The 24,034-nt window shown below is 38.6% G+C and overlaps 1 protein-coding gene across 2 annotated transcripts in view; it reads left to right on the top strand.

Annotated features, from left to right (window-relative positions):
* Nucleotides 1-21,782, top strand: part of ITGB1 (integrin subunit beta 1) — a 42,029-nt gene extending 20,247 nt beyond the window's left edge. For both annotated transcript variants that reach the window (XM_056483694.1, XM_056483695.1), the window contains exons 4-16: nt 651-873; nt 2,637-2,807; nt 3,130-3,368; nt 4,575-4,730; nt 5,688-5,783; nt 6,585-6,674; nt 7,315-7,455; nt 7,603-7,805; nt 8,794-9,032; nt 10,113-10,335; nt 11,086-11,318; nt 13,435-13,601; nt 20,533-21,782. In XM_056483694.1, the coding sequence (XP_056339669.1) occupies nt 651-873; nt 2,637-2,807; nt 3,130-3,368; nt 4,575-4,730; nt 5,688-5,783; nt 6,585-6,674; nt 7,315-7,455; nt 7,603-7,805; nt 8,794-9,032; nt 10,113-10,335; nt 11,086-11,318; nt 13,435-13,601; nt 20,533-20,598 (2,247 nt within the window). In that variant the 3' untranslated portion in view covers nt 20,599-21,782. The remainder of the gene's footprint in view (nt 1-650; nt 874-2,636; nt 2,808-3,129; nt 3,369-4,574; nt 4,731-5,687; nt 5,784-6,584; nt 6,675-7,314; nt 7,456-7,602; nt 7,806-8,793; nt 9,033-10,112; nt 10,336-11,085; nt 11,319-13,434; nt 13,602-20,532) is intronic.
* The last annotated feature ends 2,252 nt before the right edge of the window (nt 21,783-24,034 follow it).

Here is a 24,034-nt window from a genome sequence, read left to right as displayed (position 1 = left end):
GAGGCAGAATCAGAATTGCTAAGTTTCTCAATTAGAAGCCTTATTTATTTGTATTTGAGGTTGGAGCTTTTTTAAAGTTTGATGTAATGATAATTTTGTTGTTCAGAACAAAGTTAAGGATTGGTTTTGCTTATGGATGTTGCTTGCAGATTAAATTTCCCCAAAATAAGGGTTGTCTGTCTTTGCCCTGTTCTGTCAGCATATAGCTGTTACTTTGTTGTGGAGTGTCAAGGTATACTTATCTATCTTAATTAAAAAGGAAAGAATGTTAAATGCAGGCTGTATAATATGCAGGTTCACATTATTGGTAACTACGTGAAAATGAAAGAATTTTTCACTTGCAGCCACTTTTAGAGTGGCCAATTTAAAGGGATGTCATGCTTCTGATGGAGGGGGCATTGAGCTTAATTTTTTTTTTTTCTCTTGCATCTTATACAGAGATAAGTATAAGTAGATGCAAACTCCTGGAGGAAATAGTAGTCACTGATTGTATGCAGTATCATTCAATATATTGCAAGACCATATGTTTTATTACTGAACTTTGGGGAAAAAGAAAAATATGTGATCGTTGTAGAAAGAGCAGTTGTGGGTAGAATATAACAACTTGCACATAGCTGTAAACTTGATGCTCTTTTTCCTGTGTTTTCTAGGACTTTTTGCAAGAAGGAGAGCCAACATCTGCCCGGTGTGATGACTTGGCAGCACTGAAGAGCAAAGGCTGCCCTTTGGAAGATATAGAAAATCCCAGAGGCAGCAAACAGCTGCTCGAAAACAGAGAGGTAACAAATCGTAAGAAAGGTGCTGCAGAGAAGCTGAAACCAGAAGCCATTACACAGATCCAGCCACAGAAATTATCACTGCATCTCAGAGTCGGTAAGGACAGTTTCGTTCCAGTTTTGGGATGATTTTTCTGTCACCACCACGTCTGCATTTTTTGATTTGCATGTGTAACCATTTTGTTACAGAAATGACTATTTTTCAGATAATGTGGATGATAGCAGAGCCATTCAATTCAGCTCCAGGTGTTTAGGTACTCCAAATACTGTTCAATTTTTAAGAAAAGTTAGATATTATCACTTGTTCTATTTTCCCAATAGAACTTAGGAGAAAATTGATACAGCATGGATTTTTAGATATATCAGAAAGGTACAATTATTTTATTTTCAGTATTTTGTATTTAATTTTCTACAGTGTGTCTGTAGGATGAAAATAGAAGAGTCAGCAAAAGCTTTTATGTTACAAGAGCATTTCCTTTTGCTTACTGCTGTTGCCTGAAGTCTGCATGTCTGAACAAAGTGGTTTTGTAGTTGTGCAGCACAGTTTTTGGATTTCTACATAAAATACCTTCCAGAGGCTAAAGATGTGGACACAGAACCACAGCAATGAAAAACAAAATAGTTGTGCACCAGTTATAGTCCCTAAAGAGAACTTCATCTCATTCAAATGAGGGGGACAAGGAGGAACAGGGCTAGTGACTCACTTGAGCACAGTGGGGATTGTCCTCAAGGGGAGTTCTTAGGTACTGTAGACACATTGAAAGCTGCCTTGTATTTTCCTGGAAGAAGAGCTCACACTTGGGGTCAGCTGCTTAGTGGTAGTTGCAGTAATAATTAATTGGAAGGTGATGTGAAGCAGGCTCAACATGGTGTAGAGAGGAAAGTAATGAAAATTATTTTGCAATTTTGGTATGGCTCCTATTTATTTGTGCTGGATTTTTTGTGTTACAGCTTTTTTTTCCACTTTGTTTTATTGTTTGGGTGTTTTGTTTTGTTTTTTTGTGAAAACCATCTTGTATAGCTGTGTGATCCATATGCTATTCAACTTGCTCATGTAATGATTTTCTCACTTTACTAATTTTGCTGATGCTTAGCAAATATTTCCTAATTATTAAACAAACTTAAGTAGTACCAATACTACCATTTAAGCTCAATGACAAAGGAGAGCAGGATTTATTGATTTATTTCCTTATTTGATCTAAAATAGGCAAAAGAATACTGTTTCTGGGAAGGGGGTGTGTGATATATGTATGTAATCCTTCTGCACTGCCTTTCAGCATCAGAGTGAGACTACATTCTCCTGTAGGTAAAATGCAGGGTCTGGGCTTACAATCACAGCAAATTCTAACTTGCTGTTCTCTAACTGCTATTTCTGTGCTCTAAGCTTGGTAGATGCAAAGTAACTCACAATATTCCATCAAGAACTATTTTTTCTTTTATAAACCCATTAAAACAATGTGCTTTTTTAACTTTTGAGAATTATTGAAGTCATCTTCGTTGGAAATAAATGTTGGAAATTTGTCCTTAGGTCTTGCAGGAACCCTGTTAGAATGATTGCAAGTATGAAGATTTGAAATTGCAGTGACTACAAGAAGCTTGGGTTTTGGCATGCTAGTTTTTCTCTGGGGAGATACAGTACCTCAGAAATATGAAGTTGAACATTTGAAAGAAATGCTTGTTGACATTTTTTCATCATAATTTGATGTTAGACATTTCAGTCAACAGGAGAAAAAAATGCCTCACCTGTAATTCAAAACCTTCATAAGGATTTACAAGCCTTTCCTTTGGAAGGCGTTTTTCTTGCCAGTGCAGTTATGGAATTTTTAATGGTTTCTGTTTGTTGTTTAATCTCTGAAACAGGGGAGCCCCAGACATTTTCATTAACATTCAAGAGAGCTGAAGACTACCCCATTGACCTTTATTATCTTATGGACCTCTCCTATTCTATGAAAGATGATTTAGAGAACGTGAAAAGTCTCGGAACGGCTCTGATGTTAGAGATGGAAAAAATAACTTCAGACTTTCGGATTGGTAAGAAAAATTTGCCTATTTAAAAAAAAAAAAACAATAATGAAACCCCCCAAGTTTCCTTCCTGATGTTTTTCACATGATTGTATATGAAGAGTTGGTTTTTTTTCTTCAATTTAGCAGTATTATGGCAGATGTTCTAATACATAGGACCTGTTCAACAGCATAGAAGTGTTTGGCATTGGTGGAAAAGGTGGGACATAAAACAGTATAAGAGCTATTTCTGATGTCAGTTCAGCTATAATGCATTTGAATTCTGTTGTGTGATAATAGAAATAAGACTTCCATTCTTCAGCTTACAGGGATTTTATTGTTCTTGTCTTAGGCTTTGGCTCTTTTGTGGAGAAAACTGTGATGCCTTATATAAGTACAACACCAGCCAAACTCAGAAATCCTTGCACAGGGGACCAGAACTGTACGAGTCCATTTAGCTATAAAAATGTGCTCAGCCTTACCAGTGAAGGAAACAAATTCAATGAACTTGTAGGTAAACAGCACATTTCTGGGAACTTAGATTCTCCTGAAGGTGGATTTGATGCAATAATGCAGGTTGCAGTTTGTGGGGTAAGTGTATTAATTTTTTTTTTACTGTTCTATTACATAAAATTATTTGAATACAGCCTTAGTATTTTATGGTGGCTGACATTTGAATATATCACCTCCTGTGAACAAGACAAGGTAGGTGAGGAAGAAATCAGTGAGAGAATGAAACTGGAAAATGTGAAAATGCCAACCAGAGGTTGTGATCACAGGATGTAGAGACAAAGCTTTTAAAGTTTGCTGTAGAGGAAGAGTCAAGTTCTGCTTTTAAGTGTATGAGATCCTGAGTAAGCATTTTTTTTTCAGATTATTTTAAAGGTCTGTAAGCTTCTTGTGATTGTAGAAATTTGGTGTATTGTGACTTCTACTGGTTTATCAGGAAGATGGAAAACTTGTCTTTTACTTATTTTTGATGGCCTAAGGATTCTTGTTTCTGTCATTCTGATGGACTCTTCTATGCACCTGTACAAATTTGTCTCCCAAAAAAACAATACCCAAGTTTATTTCTTTGTTACCATATAATTTTTGCGGTTCAATGGATTCAAGACTTTCTGAAATTATCTGGACTTTTGATTTAAAAGTGCAGTATTTATCATAACCCTTCTAGGGGTTTTTTGGTGGTAACTTAGTATATGACACTTTTACATGGTCTTCTTACATTAAATTAGCTAGACCTTCAGCTCCATGGAAAAATTTTTAAAAATATAGGAAAGAACAGTTTACATCATTAGGCTCTGCAGTTGTGAGCCAGGATGCTCATGGGCCAGCTCTTTGGCAAGCACTGTGCTGGGTGCAAATCTGCACTAGGTTGGCAAAGCCTGATCGCTCTTCAGAGTCTCATGCTGAGCAGTTCAGTACTGCAGCAGTGCTGCACACCCGTGTCCTGGGTCTGCCTGCTCGTGGCATGGGACTGGAACTGGCACTGAGGAGCCTGATTTCTAAACCCTCTTTAGTTACTCCAATGAGAACTGAACAGGATCTATCTCAAAAAGAATCTTTTTTGCCTTTGATGAAAAATCTGCAGCAGATGTTTTGGAGCAGACATTTAATGAAACACAAGTTAATGAAACTCCAAGGTTTGCATGAATTAATGTTTTCCAGGGCAACACTTTTGCAGTGTTCTCCTAAGTCTGTCTACTTTTCCATGCACTTCTCTCTCAAGTGTCAGTCCCCAATGCTTTAAAATAAATTGGTACAAAATACCAAAAATCTGTTTGTGTTTTTCCCAAGGAACAAATTGGCTGGAGGAATGTTACAAGACTATTAGTGTTTTCCACGGATGCTGGATTCCACTTTGCAGGAGATGGTAAACTTGGTGGAATTGTTCTGCCAAATGATGGGAAATGTCATCTGGAAAATAATGTGTACACAATGAGCCACTATTACGTAAGTCTTTATATCATCTTCTAGGGAAATGAATATTTTATGATGCTTAAGCTCAGAAGAACTCATTGGGTCATCTGGTATAGTTTCAGACCACTATGACTTAGAAAATTTATCTGTTTACATCAAGTGACTTCAGCTAAACTAAAGGAAATGTGCAAGAATTGCTCCAGTCTTAATTGGAAAATTTCAAGAAATGGCAACTTCCATGCTATGGTTATGTATTGCTGGATTTTAACCTTTTTGATGATTAATAATCCTGTATGCCACACTGAATCACAGAATATTCTGAATTGGAAGAGATGCACAAGGGTCACAGAGTCCAAGTCTGAAGTGATGGGCTTGTGTGTTCACTGGAAAACTGTGGTGGCTGTTCCATTATTTTATCGTTTCACCAGTCTTCATTTTCAGAATAGTTTACTAGTGAAAAATTCTGAAAAATACCTGTTTGAATAGTTTTCTAAGAATGAAATCTTATGATGCAAAGTTTATGGTAACAGTATGGTTAACATTGCCTTCATGGTTTACTGGAAGGGAGATCAGACAAAAAATGCAGAGAAACATTTACCACATGGGGTAACCACACTAAGCTTTACCAAATTTATGTGTTCATATATTCCTACCTATGAGTGAAAATTGTTCAATAAGAACCTAAAATTAATTCAGTTTTATTTCATTATTTCTTTGTGAAACAGTGCAAAAAGAAGTGGTTTTGAGGGACTGAAGATAATTTTCTGAGAACATTGATATTAAGGATTTAACCTTTTATATGGCATGGAATATGATAATGTCTATGTGAAGAAACACCTATCTTTATGAGGCATATATGAAATCTTACCAATGCCTGTTTGTTTTCAGAGGTTGTTTTGCTTTAGAGCTGTGACATGAGCTGGCTAGTTAGGAGTTGAATGTATGTTTCTAAACATGATTTGAATTTAATTTTATGCTTGATTTTTTTAGGATTATCCCTCTATTGCTCATCTGGTACAGAAACTTAGTGAGAACAATATTCAGACAATCTTTGCTGTAACTGAAGAGTTTCAGGCAGTCTATAAGGTAAAGAAATGACTCTGAAGTCATTAGAATTGACTTATTTGAAATTAAAGTAATTGTGGAAGTAAGTGATCATGGAAGTAATATTTTGCTACCCACGTACTTTATTATTAAGCTTTTTTATTACTTCAAATCAAAACTACCTGTTTGTAATTTACAGTGAGAAAGTTCCCCTTCTCCTTGCTACTCTTGCTACGAGTGAGTGGAGAACACATTTGCAGTTCTAATTTTTGTGAACATTTTTACAGCAAAATAGCTGAGGGGGGTGTGGACACTGGATCAGGGGACACACTTATGAAAGAACATATTTTGTCTCTTGTGCTCTATTTATATACCTCATGTTTAAAATTAACTAAACTGCTGGATGTGATTATGCAATAGGAAATGACTGTGTAAAGGACATGCATATTTTTCCTTATTTTAACCTGTTTTTTTGGTTTTGGGGTTCTTTTTTAAACTGTATTCATATTGGTTTTTCTTTTTTTCTTGAAAAATGATGCCTGCCTATTTTTAATGTGTTCTGAGTGTGGTTGAAGAGAGATTGTGGTCAACTTGTACAAGAGAAGGGTTTAGTATTCTGTTACCAAATGCAGAGTTAAATTGCAAAGGAGAAGAAAGGGCTGGGTGTTTGTGCTAGTAGGGCTGTGTATAACCTCAAGAATTGTGTTCATCACTGGCAACACAGCCTTGTTTTCTGAAGTACTTGACTAATTAATCCACTAACACATTTAATCACTGTTTATACTGCAAATTATACTTTGTTTGAGACTGTACTTTTTCTTCTGTTTTTGTCAATATTGAAAGGAACTGAAAAATCTGATACCGAAATCAGCAGTGGGAACATTGTCTTCAAATTCCAGCAATGTGATTCAGCTGATCATTGATGCATACAATGTAAGTTCAGATTTTGTGTATTAATTTCTTGCTCCTAAGTTTTTCAAGCAGAAACTCCAGGGTGTATTAGTTAGTATTCTGCCCTATAAATATATTCTATTGCTGTACAACCATACTAAACATTCAGACTCTATGGCAGTAAGAGGTTAGATGAGTAAAAAGATGATACACTCTTGAAGACATTTAAAATGGCATTACAAGGAAAACTTTCCATCCACATTTTCCCTTGCAAAAAATAAAATCCACAACCAAAACCCACACTGTTTTTTCACTTTTACCTTTTTTCCAAATGTTAGCAAAAAAGGCCCTTTTGCTGGGTTTGGCCCCACAATATTTTCTTTGTTGCTGCATTGTGTGTAAATGAGCCTCATGTCTCCTTTGGAATACATGGTGTAAACAAGTGCCTCCAACATCTGTGGAAACCTGTCCTGACCTTGTAACAAGTTCAGACATGAGGAGGAATCACCACAGTGTGACTTTGGGCAGCACTGGGCTGGTGTTTCTCAGCACATTGGAGCTTGAATAATTCCTGTGTTCCTGTGGGGTTGGTGCTTAGACTGGGCATAGCTGTATAATGTCTGTTCTTCACCAAAACACTTCTGCAACTCAGTTTGAAGTTAAGTAATAACTGTTGTTTCAGTCCCTTTCTTCAGAGGTTATCCTGGAAAATACTAAGCTACCAAAAGGAGTGACAATCAGTTACAAGTCTTTCTGCAAGAATGGAGTGAATGGCACACAAGAAGATGGAAGGAAGTGTTCTAACATTTCAATTGGAGATGAGGTAACTCAGAGTATATGTGCTGCTGCTCAGATACAAAATGCACTTAGTGTCCAACACAGCATTTCTTTTTAATAGTACAGACAAAACTCCTTGTAGTAACATGACACTCCTTTTTTTTCTTTTTTTTTTTTTCTTTTTTTTTTTTAGGTTACATTTGAGATTAATATAACAGCTAATGAATGTCCAAAGAAAGAACAAAATGAAACAATTAAAATTAAACCACTGGGATTCACTGAAGAAGTGGAAATTAATCTCCAGTTCATCTGTGAGTGTCAGTGTCAAAGTGAAGGAGAACCTAATAGTCCAGCCTGCCATTCAGGAAATGGAACGTTTGAATGTGGTGCCTGCAGGTAAATAAATAGACATTTTCTTTCTTTTTGCAAAAGAGAAATGTGAGCAAGATCTTTGTTTCCTTAATTAGTTTACTTAGGTTTACTTTTTTTTTTTTTTAGTGAAAGAACAAGAATTGCTGTTACAGGCCTGTTTCTTTTAGGATACTCTGAAATACTGCCATATCTCTGTGAATAATCCATATGCTTAAATATTGATCATTAGATCAGCATTATTGGATGAGTCAGAATTCACATTTGGCCCTGAGTCAGTACTTGAAAGGATATAGATGATCTGTTTTTGGCGTTCCTTTTTAAAGAATGAGAACAGATTTTCTCATCTATGTGTAAAAAAACTTCTTACACTTGGTGTCACTGTCACTGGTGTCCACTTGGTTTCACATGGGTGAGAACAGGCCTGTGGGTAAGCACAGCCTTTTGTTTTAGTAAATGCAGCAGTTTCCCAATGACCTCTTGTCTCTGATGGACGCCTTTAACAGTCTGTCAGTCACTGATGGGAACAAGAGCAATTTCCATTTCCTCATCGATGTCTTACCCTTGATAATGAGAACTGCTGATCTCTGAAGATCTCAGTTTGGCAACTCTGAAGATCATCTGCTCTCCTGCTTAATTGCTGTTCGTAGGAAACTTTTTCATTGAAATATGACAGCAGCTACAGGGAACAGTTGCTGTCACTTGAGAAATAATTATTGTTCTGTCACATGAGAAAAGGATTAATAAATGATTATGTGACAGTTTAGTTAGAGGGATGTCACATAGTCTCTCATCTGGAATATCAGGTAAAATAATCAGCATAAAAGCAACTTAGTCCAGTTTGTTCCAGTGCCTGGTACATGGGTGCCAGCTGGAAACCTCATTTGAAGTTTAAGTTGGAGCATCCCTTGAGAGAGTAGTCACCTTTTCTCCTGTTCTTTGTGCTATTCTTGTGGTCTTTTTTTGTGTGACTTTCAATTAAGGTTACATTTCCAGTCATGTTTTAACCTTGCAGGTGTAATGAAGGACGAATAGGAAGACTATGTGAATGTAGCACAGATGAAGTAAATAGTGAGGATATGGATGCTTACTGCAGGAGGGAGAACAGCACAGAAATCTGCAGTAACAATGGAGAGTGCATTTGTGGACAATGCGTGTGCAAGAAAAGGGAAAACACCAATGAAGTGTATTCTGGCAAATACTGTGAATGTGACAACTTCAACTGTGATCGATCAAATGGTTTAATCTGTGGAGGTGAGAGGTGCTTCAGCTTTCTGCAGGCAAAGCTGGTCAGCAGTTTACAAGTCTGTCTTCTCTACCCAGCAGAGTAGGCATACTTAGGTAAAAGATCAAAGCCACTTGATAACAGAGATGAGGATACTGACAGATTTAGTGATTGCAAACACTTGTCTATTAATAAAACAGCCCTCTGAACATGTAGTCTGTTAATGCACATTTCACCTTCCTTGAATCACAGCTCCAAGAAGGGTGTAAAATTGTCCTGGAGTGAACTTGACTTCTGCTGTTTATTGCAGAATTACCCTCAGGTATTACAGTAAAGAAAGCTGAGGCAACTGTCCTGAGATTATAATGTTATTCTGGCTCAGTGTAACCACTGTGTCAATAGAAAGAGAGAATGCCCTCAGCTTACTTGTAATAGTGAGTGATTGACTTTGGTGCTTGAAAGGATGCCAGTGAACTGCTTGACACTATTCTGAAAGGTAAGTGAAGACTAGAATGTGCAAGATCCAGAAAAACACCTTAAGCACTTGAAGCAAGACTTTGATGATAGTTAATTCCTGAAATCAAAAGCAATTAAAAAAACCATTCAGCAACCAGTGTCTAAATTATTTTGCTGCTTTGCATATGGAAGTATCCAGTAGGAGTATAACTACTATGTCAGTGTTGTCTGTGACACAAAAATTAAACAGAGAAACCATTAGATCTAATTGAGTGATGAGAATGCCTCATTTGTCTGATTTGGTCAGAATCCACGATTGCTGCACAAAGGATGGGAGCAATGGTGGTGACATTCCAGAATACACAGTGACACATTATCTGTTCTTGATCTGATATATCCTGAGTCTTGTTATTTTGTTTATGGAAGGAAATCTAAATGTATAGGCAAATGGGAAAAGGGGACAAATGCTACAAGTAGTCTTTCATGGAGTTAAAATTTATTTTGTATCTCTTAATTCATTAGAGTCTTCATTATTTTACCACCGTGGTTTCTTTTTCTTTTATCTACCCTGAGGTGGTGAACATGTATTTCTCACTGTCACAGATTTTTTTATATTAGAGTTGATTTCATTGCAATGCCTTTCCACTGCACAGGAAACGGGATCTGCAAGTGCAGAGTGTGCGAGTGTTTCCCCAACTTCACTGGCAGCGCCTGCGATTGTTCCTTGGATACTACACCATGTATGGCATCCAATGGGCAGATTTGCAATGGAAGAGGAACCTGTGAATGTGGCACCTGTAACTGTACAGATCCCAAATTCCAAGGCCCCACGTGTGAAACGTGTCAGACTTGCCTCGGTGTCTGTACAGAGCACAAGTACGTACCCAGAAAACCAAGTGCCAGCTTCTGTGCATTTTGAGTTTGTGATACATGAGGATTTTTAAAACAGTTTTTGATAGTTAAAACTTCAGCTAAGCTTTTTGCTTAAATACCATTGATAGTACTAACTTGACAGTCAAAAACTAAGCCTATATCTGTGTGGACCAGTGAAATTTACATCCTTCCCTTTGGAAGGTTTTTAAAAACCTAGTATTTTCTGCATGGAAACTTTGAAATAAGTTTAGGATTAGTGGCTGAGTGGATTCCTGTGCAACTCATTTTGTGCTGAGAAAAAACCTTCATCTTTTTAGTATAAAAATCCTGTTCAGTCTGCTTTTTTTAATGAATTATTCAGTGATACCCCACTAAAAAAGCTTGTCACTGAGTTTGTTCTTTATAACCTGTGTGTGTTCCACTGTAAATACCTTGTTCCTGCCGTGCCTTGTCTGAGAGTGTTCAGTTCCCTGGTAGAGATGTTGAAAAGATTTTTTCTGTCCTTGAAGCCTGTGGGTTATTCAGGGAAAGAGGAATTTATGAAAAGGGCTTCTGTTAATCTCAAGGTGCATAAATGTTCTGAGTGGTACAAAGCCATGTCTTGCTTTATTTTTTCCTAACTTTCATGGCAAAAGGATTGGTTTTCCTGGAGTATTTTCCCTATGTTTTCTCCTTAAAATTTCTTTAGATTAAATGCAAGAAATCTTCCATGAACACATTCAAAAGCACTGTTTCTGTTTTGTGCTTGCCCAGGGACTGCATTCAGTGCAGAGCTTTTGACAAGGGCGAGAAGAAGGAGACGTGTTCTCAGGAGTGTATGTATTTCAACATGACGCGCGTGGAGAGCCGGGACAAGCTGCCGCAGCCCAACCAGCCCGACCCCCTGTCCCACTGCAAGGAGAAGGACGTTGATGACTGCTGGTTCTACTTCACTTACTCTGTCAACTCCAATGGTGAAGTCAATGTCCACGTGGTGGAGACCCCAGGTAGGAGCACGGTGTTGCCTGTTTCTCCTTTGTTGTTAATTTGTGCAGTTGTTGGGTGCTGCAGAGTGCCTCTGGTTGATTTGGGTGAGTTAAATGCATTCAGAAATAGGTGCCTCTTCCCTGAGTGACAGTTGTGCATGTCTGAGTGGCTTTAGAAAAATATGTGTCTCCCTACATCTAGATTTTTCAAACCTGTGGGCTGATAGAAGCAGATTCTAGTTTTTAAAAACAAAAGGTAAATCAGATATGTATGTTTGTTGAAACATTTCCTGTTTGCACTCAATGTACTCTCAGGCTTATTTTATCTCTCCTGTAGAAAGTCCTATTTAGATAAATTTTGATAATTTTTTTTACTAGGCTTCTGCTAGAGGTTATAAACAATGGTATCTGTGAAGTTTTGTTCCTTTTTTCCTTAATAATTTGTAATCAGTCTACATGAAATTGTGTACAATGCTGCAAACCACTTGAATTATTTTATGCTCAGAACCTTTGCTTTTACTTTACTGTGGTACCTTCAGTAATAGATCCCAAAATCATTTTGTATAGTTAATCCTTAATAGACCAAACTTCTAATAGAAAAAAGTGAGAACAATTCTATAGCTCCATCATTAATTTACCATTTATTTACCAAGAGTATTTTTAGTTTGAATTGCTGGATATTGCACCTAGCACTGCAGAATTTCTGGTCCTGTACATTAGCAGTTTGTGGTCTCCTGATTTTTAAGAACCTGATAGAAAATGCACACCTTAGAGATTTAGTACTGTATTATATACTTGAGGAATTTTCAGAATTGATCATTTTGATGATCATGACTTAACACCATCCAGTGGCTAGTGGCTCTTAGAAATAAATACTGCTTCAATTCAGAATGTTTTAAATTCTCTACAAAAGTAGTCCATAGTATAGAGGAGCTCTGTCTACTAGGACAAGCCATACATGCCCTATGCTTTTGGGGCCTGACATTTTCTTCATGTATAAGCTTCTGTTGCCTTAGCTCAGAGGTGATTCAAACCCATCATGCACAAGGAGGCACCTTAAATTAAAACTTGTGCCATACAAGTGCTGAAGGAACAAGCTCTGGCTAGTAGAGCTGTGTTCTGTGGAGCACACACTTGTTCCTTCCTGGCTCCCAAGGGATTCCTGTCGTGTCCCTTCCCACTCCCCTCACTCTTGCAGAGGCAGTTATGAAGACAGGGAGTCTGCAGCATGGGGGAAGCTGTGTTCTATCCACAGTTGTTCTATTGCACAGGACTTGAATTAATTTGCGTCTGACTCCTTCAGTCTGCACACTAAGCTCTGCAAAAGCCTTTCTCCAATTTGTGATTGTTGGGAATTTTATGTTAATAGTGGAGTTGGATATTAATTTGGAGGATTATTATTTCTGTGTCAGCCACTTAAAATCACCTTGCATCTCATCACAGTCTGTAGCTCCCTCGTGAGGGGAAGAGGGAGGGCAGACACTGATCTCTGTGGTGACAGTGACAGGGCCTGAGGGAATGGCCTGGAGTTGTGCCATGACAGGTTTAGCTTGGATATGAGGAAAAGATTCTTCACCCAGAGGTTGACTGGGCACTGGAACAGGCTCTCCAAGGAAGTGGTCACAGCACCAAAACTAACAGAATTCAGGGAGTGTTTGGACAGTGCTCTCAGGCACAGGGTGTGACTCTTGCCCTGTGCAGAGACAGGAGTTGGATTCAGTGATCCTTGTGGGCCCCTTCCAACTCAGAATATTCTGTTTCTGTAGGTGGGGCCTGTTCTGCATTTGTTCTCCAGTTGCCTCAGCTTTAACTTTGAGCTCTTGCATATTTAAATACAATTGCCAATTATTTTACTCTTTATACTGTAAATAAATAGCTTAAGAGGTTAGCAGTGTATAGACTTCATCATCAGAACAGGTGGTTCTGTTGCTAAGATCAAACGCAAATTAGAAGGATAAAAATAAGCTGGAATATTACAGGATGTACATATACCAAAAATTCTTTTATTTGGAAGAGAAGTAGTATTGGCATATCTGATATTCAAAATACTGGCTTCAGTACAAAATCAAATGTTCTTCTGGATATGCATTACCTTTACCATTTCATAAAATCATGTTTCCCTTGCTTTGTTCCCCAGAGTGCCCCAGCGGTCCTGACATCATTCCCATTGTAGCCGGTGTGGTTGCTGGAATTGTTCTCATTGGACTTGCATTATTATTGATTTGGAAACTACTAATGATCATTCATGACAGAAGAGAATTTGCTAAATTTGAAAAGGAGAAGATGAATGCCAAGTGGGATACGGTGAGTCAAGAAGCTTTTCTATGTATAAAAGCTGCAGTGCAGTAGCAGAGGAGAAAGAAGATTTTTGTTCATGTGCTTTAAAGTGTTTCAGATTATAACCAGTCCTCTTAGAGAGGTATTTCTTGAGGCAGGAAAGAGAGTAGTAACTCAGGTTTAAATAGCATTTCAGAGAGATGTGATGCTGACAGAACAGTTCAGCTTTGCGGTTCTACCACGCTTTACAGCTTATGATTAAAATGTTGTTACAAGGATGAGTCACTTCTGTAGAAAGCAAAGAAGAAAATTTTGTGTTCATTGAGGAAATCTTGTAAATAGTCACATGGGATTAATTGGGAAACTTCCATAATGTCACAAAATCATGGCTGGTGCTGGTTTGTTGAAATCTTCCCAGCTCTTTGTCAACAGAGAAGTGTGCAAGAAAAATGAACCTATGGTCTATAGGCTTTCATAGACTACAGAGCTGCTGCCTCTGGGCAGTGTCAGGAGTCTACTAATCAAGAATCCCTCACTACAGTTCTGTAGAAGTCAATGTCCCCATGTGGTTGATAAGAATTTTTTTTTTTTTAAATTCTAGGAAGCCTTTTGGTTTTATTTAAGAAAATTGATTAATCTCGTATTGGGGGAAAAATTACTAACACTTTATATATGGCATGATTTTTTTTCAGTGATAGTTGAGAATGTTGCTTTTTTTCCCTGTTGAATTATTCAATACTGACCATTTCTTTTACTTCAGCAAGAAAATCCAATATACAAGAGCCCTATTAACAATTTCAAGAATCCAAACTATGGACGTAAAGCTGGTCTCTAAGTCTCAGTTTGTATCTCCTTTCATTTTCTTTCCTTTTTTTTCCTCTTTGCATGTCACTTCAAACTCACTGTGTGTCACAGTCAGTTAATCATAGTTTGCTCAGTGTATCTACTGCTGCTTTGATTGTGGAGTTTTCAAGAATGCAGCTTGAAAATTTTTAACTGGTTTTGGCAGAGAGATTGCTTACTTACTAATACTGCCAGTACTGGCTTAAACTATTCTACAAGTGCTTTTAAAGTTTATTTTTTTTTAGATTTGTGGATACATAATAGAACAGCTCCTAGGACTGAAGAATATTTTTGGACTGTAGGGAGACACACAGGGGATGCTTTGTCTTCTATTTCTTCAAATCAGTAGTCAGTTTGCTTAAAATCAATATTTTTGCTAAGCTAGATTAGATACTCCTGAAATATCCCAGCCTATAAATATCACTGTTTTTACTAGAATAGCTCTGTGAACATGCAGAGCAGCATTACTTTTTTTTGTAAACTGCTTTAGCTTATCAAGCTATTATAGACCTAGTCTGTAATTAAGATATGAAATGCATATACTCTACTAATTTTATGATTAAATATGCACCTTATTTCTATTGAAGCTGGCAGTATCATGGTCCTTGTTACCTAGCCAGCTTTAGGGTGTCCATAGAAACAAAACATTAATAGGACAGGAGGAAATATTCTTGTCCCCTCTAGATGCATTTTTCACTCCGTTTCTTACTCCCTCCTAAGCTCAGCCTTAGCTTCTCATTGGATTGGAACTGCTGGGTTCAGTTCTCTTCACGCCTAACACACCAGGAGTAACAGCAATATCCAGGAGAGAAAGTCAGTGGAGCAGAAGTGATGAGTAGATACTTTCTGCAGACTCTGATTGCCCTTCCTTGAGTGCTCAAGGTGTTCTCCCTCCCTGCGACCCCCAGCTGCTGGGCAAGGAGTGAAAGGGAGGTTCAAATGGGGAGTGGATGCCAGAAGAGCACTAAGAGAAAGCAGTGCAGACATTAGACTAGAGGGAGGGGAATGAAGAAGTTGAGAATGCAGCACATCCATTAAACATCCTTTTCAGAAGCCAGTGGAAGGGAAGGATCTAGATCTCTAATTTTTTACTGACTCCCTTTTTCAGTGTTGCATTAAAAATACTTTGTAAAAGAAAAATAAGGGGAGAAAGCAGAAAGTGAGGGTATTTAAACTCTTACTTGCTCTCACTGTGATAACAGTTCCAAATGCTGTGTAACATTTTGAGCCCTTCCTGATGAAATATACTTTCATTTTCTCTTTGCAATCATTTCACTTTCCAGTGTGTCTAAAATAGATTGTAAAAAACATTCCTTTTGCCTGCAACATCAACACATTCACCTCCTTTTCATTTTTCTTCCCAGAGCCAATTATTCTGGGGAGGAAATTGAGGTTTTGGTCCTTTCTAACACTTCACATACTCCATCTGGTTAAGTCTCTGTTACCTCTTCTTCTGCCATTCACTTAATTGTGTACTTTGTGTTGCATGCAGGACAAGCACCTAACAGACTGTACAGTGTGTAACTTCTATTCTGTGCTCTTGTTCTCTACCCTGTGACTCTGCAGGATGTAATGTCCTTGATGCTGCCATTTCTCTTCAAAATGCATTTCCTGCAAACAGCTTTCCTCTGGTGTAAATGGAGGGATTGACTTCTACCTTTTTGATTTGCTCAGATATGAAGGTTAAAAGTGTGAAAGGGTGTGGTTTGGGCTTTTTCTAAACATGACTTTCTAATTTTTGGTATTCATAGAAATTTTAGAAGTCTGGCCTGAGAGGGAGGTGGGTTTATTCTTATGGACCACCAGAAAGGAGGAGGTGAGAATTGTCAGAGTAGGTGAGCCACAAGATGTAAACCAAGGTTCTGCTTTTCCCTATAGATAAGATTTCCTGGTGGTTTTAGACTATTGCCATAGCTTCTCATTTAGATGAAGAATTGCCTTATAATGTCAAGACAGGAAAGTCATCTGAAATCCCATTTTATGAAAATTGCAGAGTAGTGGATTCCCTCCAGGTGTGTGCATACACAGATTAACTTTGTGCAGTTTGTGTGACCCTTCCCTTCTCCTATAGCCATCATCCACACACAGGCTGGGGCTCTGTGGTGAGGTAGCTGCAGCACCATGGAATTTGTCATGGGCCAGGTACTCGGATATTTCCCTGGTGCTGGTCCCTGGTGGTGCAGATGATGCCACGGCATCCTGGTGGTCAATGCTCAAGGCAGCCGGGTCAAACAGAGTTCTGTTTGCTCAGGTTCTACCCCAGTCAGCCATAAAAGCTTTGGTGCAGTCATGCTTGTAACAAGTCTAAGGATGAGTTTCTTCTGGACTGAAAAGCTGCATCACAAGTTTAAAACACAAAGCTGCCGTTGGCAGTGAATGCCGTTACCACTCCTGCATGGGGATAGCTTGTGCCTTGCTAAGCATCTTCAGGCAGACTCCAAATTAAATCATCTTGAATTTTACACATTAAACACATTTATATTAGACACTAAGTCTGTAGTAATTTAGTTAACCTTATTAGCAGCTACTGGTTAAAATAAAAAGAAACCACAAGCAATTCAGAGTGCTCAAAATCACAGGGACTTGTTCTTCTCCTGACCTGGATTTTATGTCTGTAATTTACCTTGCTGCTGAATGATGGACATGCTCTGGGTGTGGAGTGGAGGTGCCATGCTTTCAATCCCTTTCATATAAATACCTGTGTTCAATGATTGATGGTTTTTGGTTCCAGGGATGGATGGAAATGGGGTTGGCTGGGCCTGACCGTGGCCTCACTTTGTCCATCCCTGGAGCGGGGCTGGACACGGCCCCGTGTTCCTGAGAAATAGTGCTGGAAATAATCACAGCCAGCTCTTGGACAGTGTGTGTGCATGAGTTTTAATTCTCTTTAGTACAGTGACTTAGGTCTTAAACCCACTGTGGAGCTAACTTCAGTGACTGTTGGAACAGTGAAGCCCCTGGAGCAAAAGGAGTAAGAAGGTTAATCAAACATCCTGTGTGATAGTTTCATCTTTATGCAGCACTGGACTGAACTGTTGTCCTCTGAACAGCCCAGTCTAGTTGAAAGTGAATATTGTTGCAAGAACATACTGCAACATAAAGAGCAATTTATTCTTGGCTGAAGGTACTTTTAAAAAGTACCTCCCTCTTTATTTTATTCAGTATTTCACTGGGTTGTGTATGTAGTTATTGTTTGTTAATTTTAATTTTGGTTTAAGTGTGCATGGAGTTTTCAGTTGTAGGGGCATGTGGCAAATGTGTTTTCCCTAACTGCATGCTTGAACCAGTATATTCTCTGTAGTGCTATAAAGAAGAAGGGTTGTTTAAAACCATCCTGTTTGTCTAAGACAGCAAATTTGGAATCTCATGTTTTAGTGGCCAATGAAAAAACTGAAGTGCTTCTAATGTGTGAAAATGTGCACCCTCTGCCAGCTGTGAGGGGCCCCGAGTGAGGGGAGCATCATGTTGGGCTAGTGGATATTTACTTTAATGAAGAGCTGTCTGCAGGAGACCCTGCCAAGCCAGGCCCAGGACAGGGTGGTTGGGGTGTGGCTGGAGCAGCCAGGGCTTCACCAGAAGAGAGCTGGGAAGGAACCTGCAGATCCATCAGGTGCCTGTGTTGCAATTACAGGCAGTAGAGCCTCAGGAGCCATTTAGCTGATCAAATGTCAGGTTGGGTGAAGCTGACTGAATTGACTAAATCTCCATTATTTGTAATGGGAACTGAGACTCTGACCTGACAGGGGGAGACAGCCAGTCAAGTGGTTTATCCAGTGATCCAAATCCCACTGTGTGCTTCTGAGAAGTTCAAGTGCAAGGGAAGGCAGGACAGAGTTTCAATATTCTTATAGGGCTTATGCGAAATCAAGAGCATGAAAATTTCTATTCTGACTTCTCTTCAAAAAGCAGTATAGTAAAAAATTTGCAACCTTATTATGTAAATTGTATTTTGAGCCTGAATTCAGGTTCAAATTAGTTGTATGAGTAGCACCTAGCAAATTTCCAAATTTTAGTCCTTACCTTTAGACCCAGTCCTAGACTATCTGGTGGAAGTTCTCTCTTTAACAGTTAGAAGATGTGATTGTATACCCCCTGTATGTGCTGGGGGTGTCTGTTCTGTAAAATGTTGGAGGCTAACAGCACAGTGTAACAAGTATTATGTAATGCCTTGCCATGGAAGAGCTATGCATTGACTTCTACTGCAGCCTCTTATGCTTACAGACTTCCTCTGCATCATAAACTGTATTGGTTTATATTTTTAAGAATTCTCAATTAAACTTCTCAAGGAAATAAGCAATGTACATTGCCAAGAACTTTGAGGTATAAAGAGTTGCTTCAGTACCAGATTAAATCCCTCATCCCTGGATGGTTTCCCTGTTTCATTTGCATGTTACTATTGCAAACCGTTTGCTGAAAATACTGGGGAAGGTCATAATTTTGCATTGATTAATTAGTCTGTCTGAGAACTAGCCACGTCACATGATTTAAAATTTAAAAAAACCCAACCAAATGTTACTCCTCATCTCTTCCCAGACCAATAGGTGATATATTTTTGATCAAGACAGCATTTGCCTTGTAACTGGTAGAAGGGGGAAGGAACTTGTGCTGTTATGCTGCATTTGTGAAGTGCAGTCTGCGCTGAACACCCAGCTCCTCCTTCCCCTCTGTCCAGGTGTCATTGACTCAGATCTTGAGAAGGCTGAACAGAGAACTTTGACTTCCATTGTCTGGCAGTCCAGGTCCTGGCTGGACAGGTTTCTTGGTTCTGGGCAAGACTGGATGCACGTCCTTGCTCTTTGCATGTGAGAAGCTGGCTCTCAGATTTCAGACAAGAAATCCCCTTTTCCTTGCAAACAGAAGGCAGCAAACTTCCCAGGAACTGTGATGAGAAAATTCCACACAGAGTGAGGCTCTTGCTTGCCTTTGGCACATTCTGTGGTATTCCTTGCTGATTTTCCAGGTTTATGACCCCAAAAAATGGACACCTGATGTTTGTGAGTCCTTTAATTGAGTGTAGGAAGGATTCATTTCACCTGAAAGGCTGTAAATAGAGTTGAATATTAACAGAGTTGAGTTAATATGGTTGTATAGCCCATCTCAGGTTGGGGCGGAGCTTTGAAGGGACAGAGATTCCCTTACTGCTGCTGAGGGCCAGGTACAGCCCTGGCCAGAGCAGCACTCAAGCTGACATCTGCACTGAGCTGAATTTTCTCAGGAATCAGTTGTGTATGCACAGAAGAGCTTCATGCTGGCAGACAGCATTCATTTAGGCTGAGGTTCAGGCTGTGTTAAGAGCTGTTCTAGCAGTGGTACTTTCTCCTGTGAAAATTTATCTGTTAATTTTGAGTTCAAGCTGTTCATCTGAGGTGTGCAAGGATGTCATAAATGGAGTAAGATTTACTGAGATAGAAGAAAACCTGGGAAAAAAGGAAGCTTAAAATAAGCTTAATTTAGGGAGTTCTAAATCTCAGCAAGAGATGTAAGCAATTGTTCTATAGGCTTGTCTTGTATCAACAGAAATAATTTTTTTATTACAGCATCTGCACCAGAACAGAAGTTTCTTTGTTTTATCTGTACATTTGCCCTTCTGGGGGATGGGGAGACCTGCAGGAATAAAATGAGGATGATGGGTACTGAATGTTCACTGTAAATATTGACTGTGTATTAGCAAAATACTAGAAGTCTCTCCAGGCTGTTTCTAGAATTCAGTTACAATGTAAGATAAGCAATTTAAATGTTTATTTTAGCAGAATGTGGTCTGTAGTCAGTCCTGGTGTCAAACAATGTTGTTTACAATTCTGTTCTTCTTTATAAAATGCTCTGTGCTGCAGAGCCCTGGGTGGTGGCTCAGCCCCAGGATGAGCCTGTGAGGTTCAGCTGCCTCCAAGGAATTCTGTGCTGCAAATGGAACAGGATCCTGCTAGCCCTTTGCTTTATTTACTAGCTGTGCATGCCTTTGTTCAAGTTGCTAGAAGGAAAATTAGTTTGACTTAAGCTGTTTGTGTGTACAAACAAAGCATTAATGGGCAATTTCTTGTGCTAATTTTTATGCTTCTTGCAAACACACTTCTTTTTTCATATCTTTAAATGTTAATTTTTTTTTTTCTTTTTCTAGGGTGAAAATCCTATTTACAAGAGTGCAGTGACGACTGTGGTCAATCCTAAATATGAGGGAAAATGAACACTGCTTGTATAACTCCACAACACTGTATGCAGTATAGCAACTTTTGTAGTCACAATAAGATAGATTTAGGGCAAACTGCAGTGATTTTACTAATTCATTACATATAGGTTTGTTTTCCTGTGTGAAAATGTACCATATGTAATTTTTTCTTTTTCTTTTTTTTTTTTTTTTTTTTCTTTTTTTTTTTTTGTTGCAAATAAGAGAAATTGGTGCCAGAGGTTGGACAAAAAAAACTTGAGACTGTGTAGCCTAGTCAGCCCAGGTCACATGGTGCCTTTCTGACCTTTCCCTTTCCCATGCTGTGAATCCAGGTCTTGTGCAGGGTGTGATGCTGCATGGCATGACTGGGAGGGAAGGGGTTAAAGCAATCAGCATGAGGGCTCTGCCTAGCCATTTAGTATTAAACTTTTTAGCTTTACAGGGAAATCAGGGCTTGAGTTTGCAGATGTAATTAAACTCATGTAGCACGGAGCTGGTGGTTAATTGGTCTTTGACTTGCTAGATGTATAATTAAGTATTTGGTAAGTTGTTTAAGCTGGAAGGGAGCAATGTAAAGGACTGAAAAGTGTATGCATACTTACCTTTGATTTTCAAGTTGCATATTGCCAGGTTATGGTTAAAATGAAAGGTCTTGAGAAGAATGTTAAGAAGGAAAAAATAGCTTTAAAACATGTGCCATTACTGAAGAAGTTGCTGACTGGTAACTTGCTTAGTTTTTCTTTGTAAAGTCAAGCCCTGGGTGGCAGTATCATGAAGTACCTTACCAAGACATCCTCAGATCACCTAAGGGCCTTACATGATGCTGTGTCTTCATTCTGTAATGTTTCTTTGCTTTCAAGCCTGGTGCTTTGTCACCTTCTAATCTTTTTAACGTATTTGGTTGAGATTCTTTTTGTAATATTTTTGTATCAACACAAGCTTTTTTTCCTCTTTATTTTGTTTTTTTGGAGCAGTCTTAGCTGTAAATTTGCCTTTATCCTGTAGCTAAGATTGCTTAGTTTGTCATGTGAACGAGTCACCCATCATTCTTGACATGTGCCATGTATATTTGCCTCTGACCATTCAAACTGCATCATAGTCATATTCTTGTTTTAAGTGCCTTTTTATTTTAACAGATGTTCACTTTTTACAGTGCTATTACTGAAGTTATTTATTAAATAAAAGTACCTTAAAATACTTGATCTCGTCTCTTTATCTTGTAGAAGTTGATACTATTCAAAAAACCTGAATTATTGCCTCTGCAAGGTAATAATAAGAATAATACCAAATATGCCCTGAAAGGAGTTAAGTTGATTTTGGTTAACAAATCCAGGGATTGGGTGCAGCACCTTGTTATGTGCAAGGGCTGTTGGTATAAATCCCCCTGAGCTCATTTGCTTGTGTGCTAAAGTTCTGTAGTTTAATAACTGTTCCAGCAAATGGACTGTTGTTTGGTGGATACTCCTTCATAACATACAGCAAATGAGAAAAATGGCTGCATTTTGTGGGAAAATAAAATCTTCTGAATTCTTTGTAAGAGTATAATGTTGTTAGATTATTTGTAATTAAATATGAAGTATGTTCATGGAATCTATATAATTCAGTGGGGCTTTTTTCATTCTTGGTACTTCAGTTGTGCTGAGGCGCTGTGGGGATCTGTTCTGAGCATCCCTTCTAGCACCCATCCAAGGGTAAGAGCCTGGTTTCCATGCAGTGGGAGGATGGGAGGTGTCTGTCTCTCCTGTCTCTGGGAGGGAAGCAGAGATCCAGTAGCAGCCCTTGTCCAGTGTTTGGACACTGACAAGTCTGCAAAAAGTTTTTGTGGCTTGGTAGGCTGCTTTTTCACAGAGATGCTGAAGGCTCTGAATTTAAGTGGCCCATTTTGAGAGCTTTTCTAAACCATTGTCTGAACTGGGTTTCCAGTAGACACTTCCAGGCAGATGGAAGCTGCTTAATATCTCCAAGTGAACAGTTGTTTGAGAGAGAACAGCTGCCATCCTACAGGAGCAGATTCAAGATAAGTGTCACAGATTGTGGGATTTGCTTTAAAAGCAGGATTGGATGATCCAGCTAAAAGAGAAGATGCACTTCAGATAGGATATAATTTATATGATGAGAACCAGAAATAGTTGTGAATCCTCCTTGGTTTGTAAATGGCATCCTCAGGTACTTACCTGAATTCTGCCAGCTGACAAAGCAGTGAACTCCTACAGTCAATAGCAGGGCATTGACTCACAAGACTGTGATCCAACACAAGCCACATGTAAGATCCCAGCAGTTTCTCATTTTGAAATGATTGCAGTTAATATACCCATAGTCTCACTATCCTTAATCCATCAATTTCCTCAACTCCTGTCTAGTAACTAAAGAGCTAAGCCACAACTGTTTCATGGCAGTTGTAATAAGCAGGGTTTGTTATCCTGGATAGAAACTAATGACAAAAATACAAGCCAGCTAAAGAAAATAATTCTCTGTGATCATGTGGTTTATTAATTATTTTTGCCATAGTATGTAGAGCCCCCTCTAAGGCTGCTTGGAAAGTAGTCTTAGCACAGTCTGAAGCAAGTGTTAGGATATTATCATTGCAAGACTAATAGAAGTCAAACCATCTACTACAGTAATTTCTAATTGCTAAATGGGAAAATAAAATCAACTCAAGGAGGTAACTATATGTTTGAATGGAGCTACCAGATTTTTCTTGGGCACCAGAGAACCTGTTCAAGAAAGATTTTAGAAAGATTACACAAACAGAAGGCTGGATTAAACAGGCAATAAAAGCAGCTGATCAAAGTAAGATGTCCTTAAAAAAGCTGAAAATAAAATAATACTAATTTAAACGCTAGAAGTATGCTAAAGAGGATTTAGTTCCTCATGAAAGGCACAAGAAATAATAAGTACACTGTAATAAGAAGTCTGACTCTGAGGTTAAGAAGGACAGTTGGAATAAAAAAAGGGCAGAACATGTAAACTCATTCTTTGCTTATGTATTTCTTATGGAGGAGTTTCATGGGACAGCCAACCTAACGTTCCCCAGCAGAGGGCAAATACCAGAGAAATTATTCAAAATGAAGTGTCAACAAAATATTTTAGAGAGGAATCAGCAGAAGGAATGGCAGCACAGTACCAAAAGCCAATGCTAATCATTTGAGAGGGTTTAAGGAACTGAAGGGTGAGTGCCAGGTCTCATTGCCATATGAATGGGAAATGGCTAACATACATAGTCTCAATTTTTAACAGGCTTTCTGGGACTTAAAATTTAAAAAAAAAAAATTAAAAAAAAAAAAATAGTTACCCAGATGTTTGTACCATTATCTGGTAGAAATTTTGAGTGGACACAGGGATAAGTGTGACATACTGTGGAAGAATCAGCATGGGCAGAGGGATGTCCTATCTCACAAATGTGACCTTTGAGGAAAGCAGCAGCCTGCAAGGGGATCATTTCATACAACTGGGC

Source organism: Oenanthe melanoleuca, chromosome 2, assembly GCF_029582105.1.
Source record: "Oenanthe melanoleuca isolate GR-GAL-2019-014 chromosome 2, OMel1.0, whole genome shotgun sequence".
Lineage (NCBI taxonomy): Eukaryota > Metazoa > Chordata > Aves > Passeriformes > Muscicapidae > Oenanthe > Oenanthe melanoleuca.
This window is presented reverse-complemented; position numbering and strand designations above follow the sequence as displayed.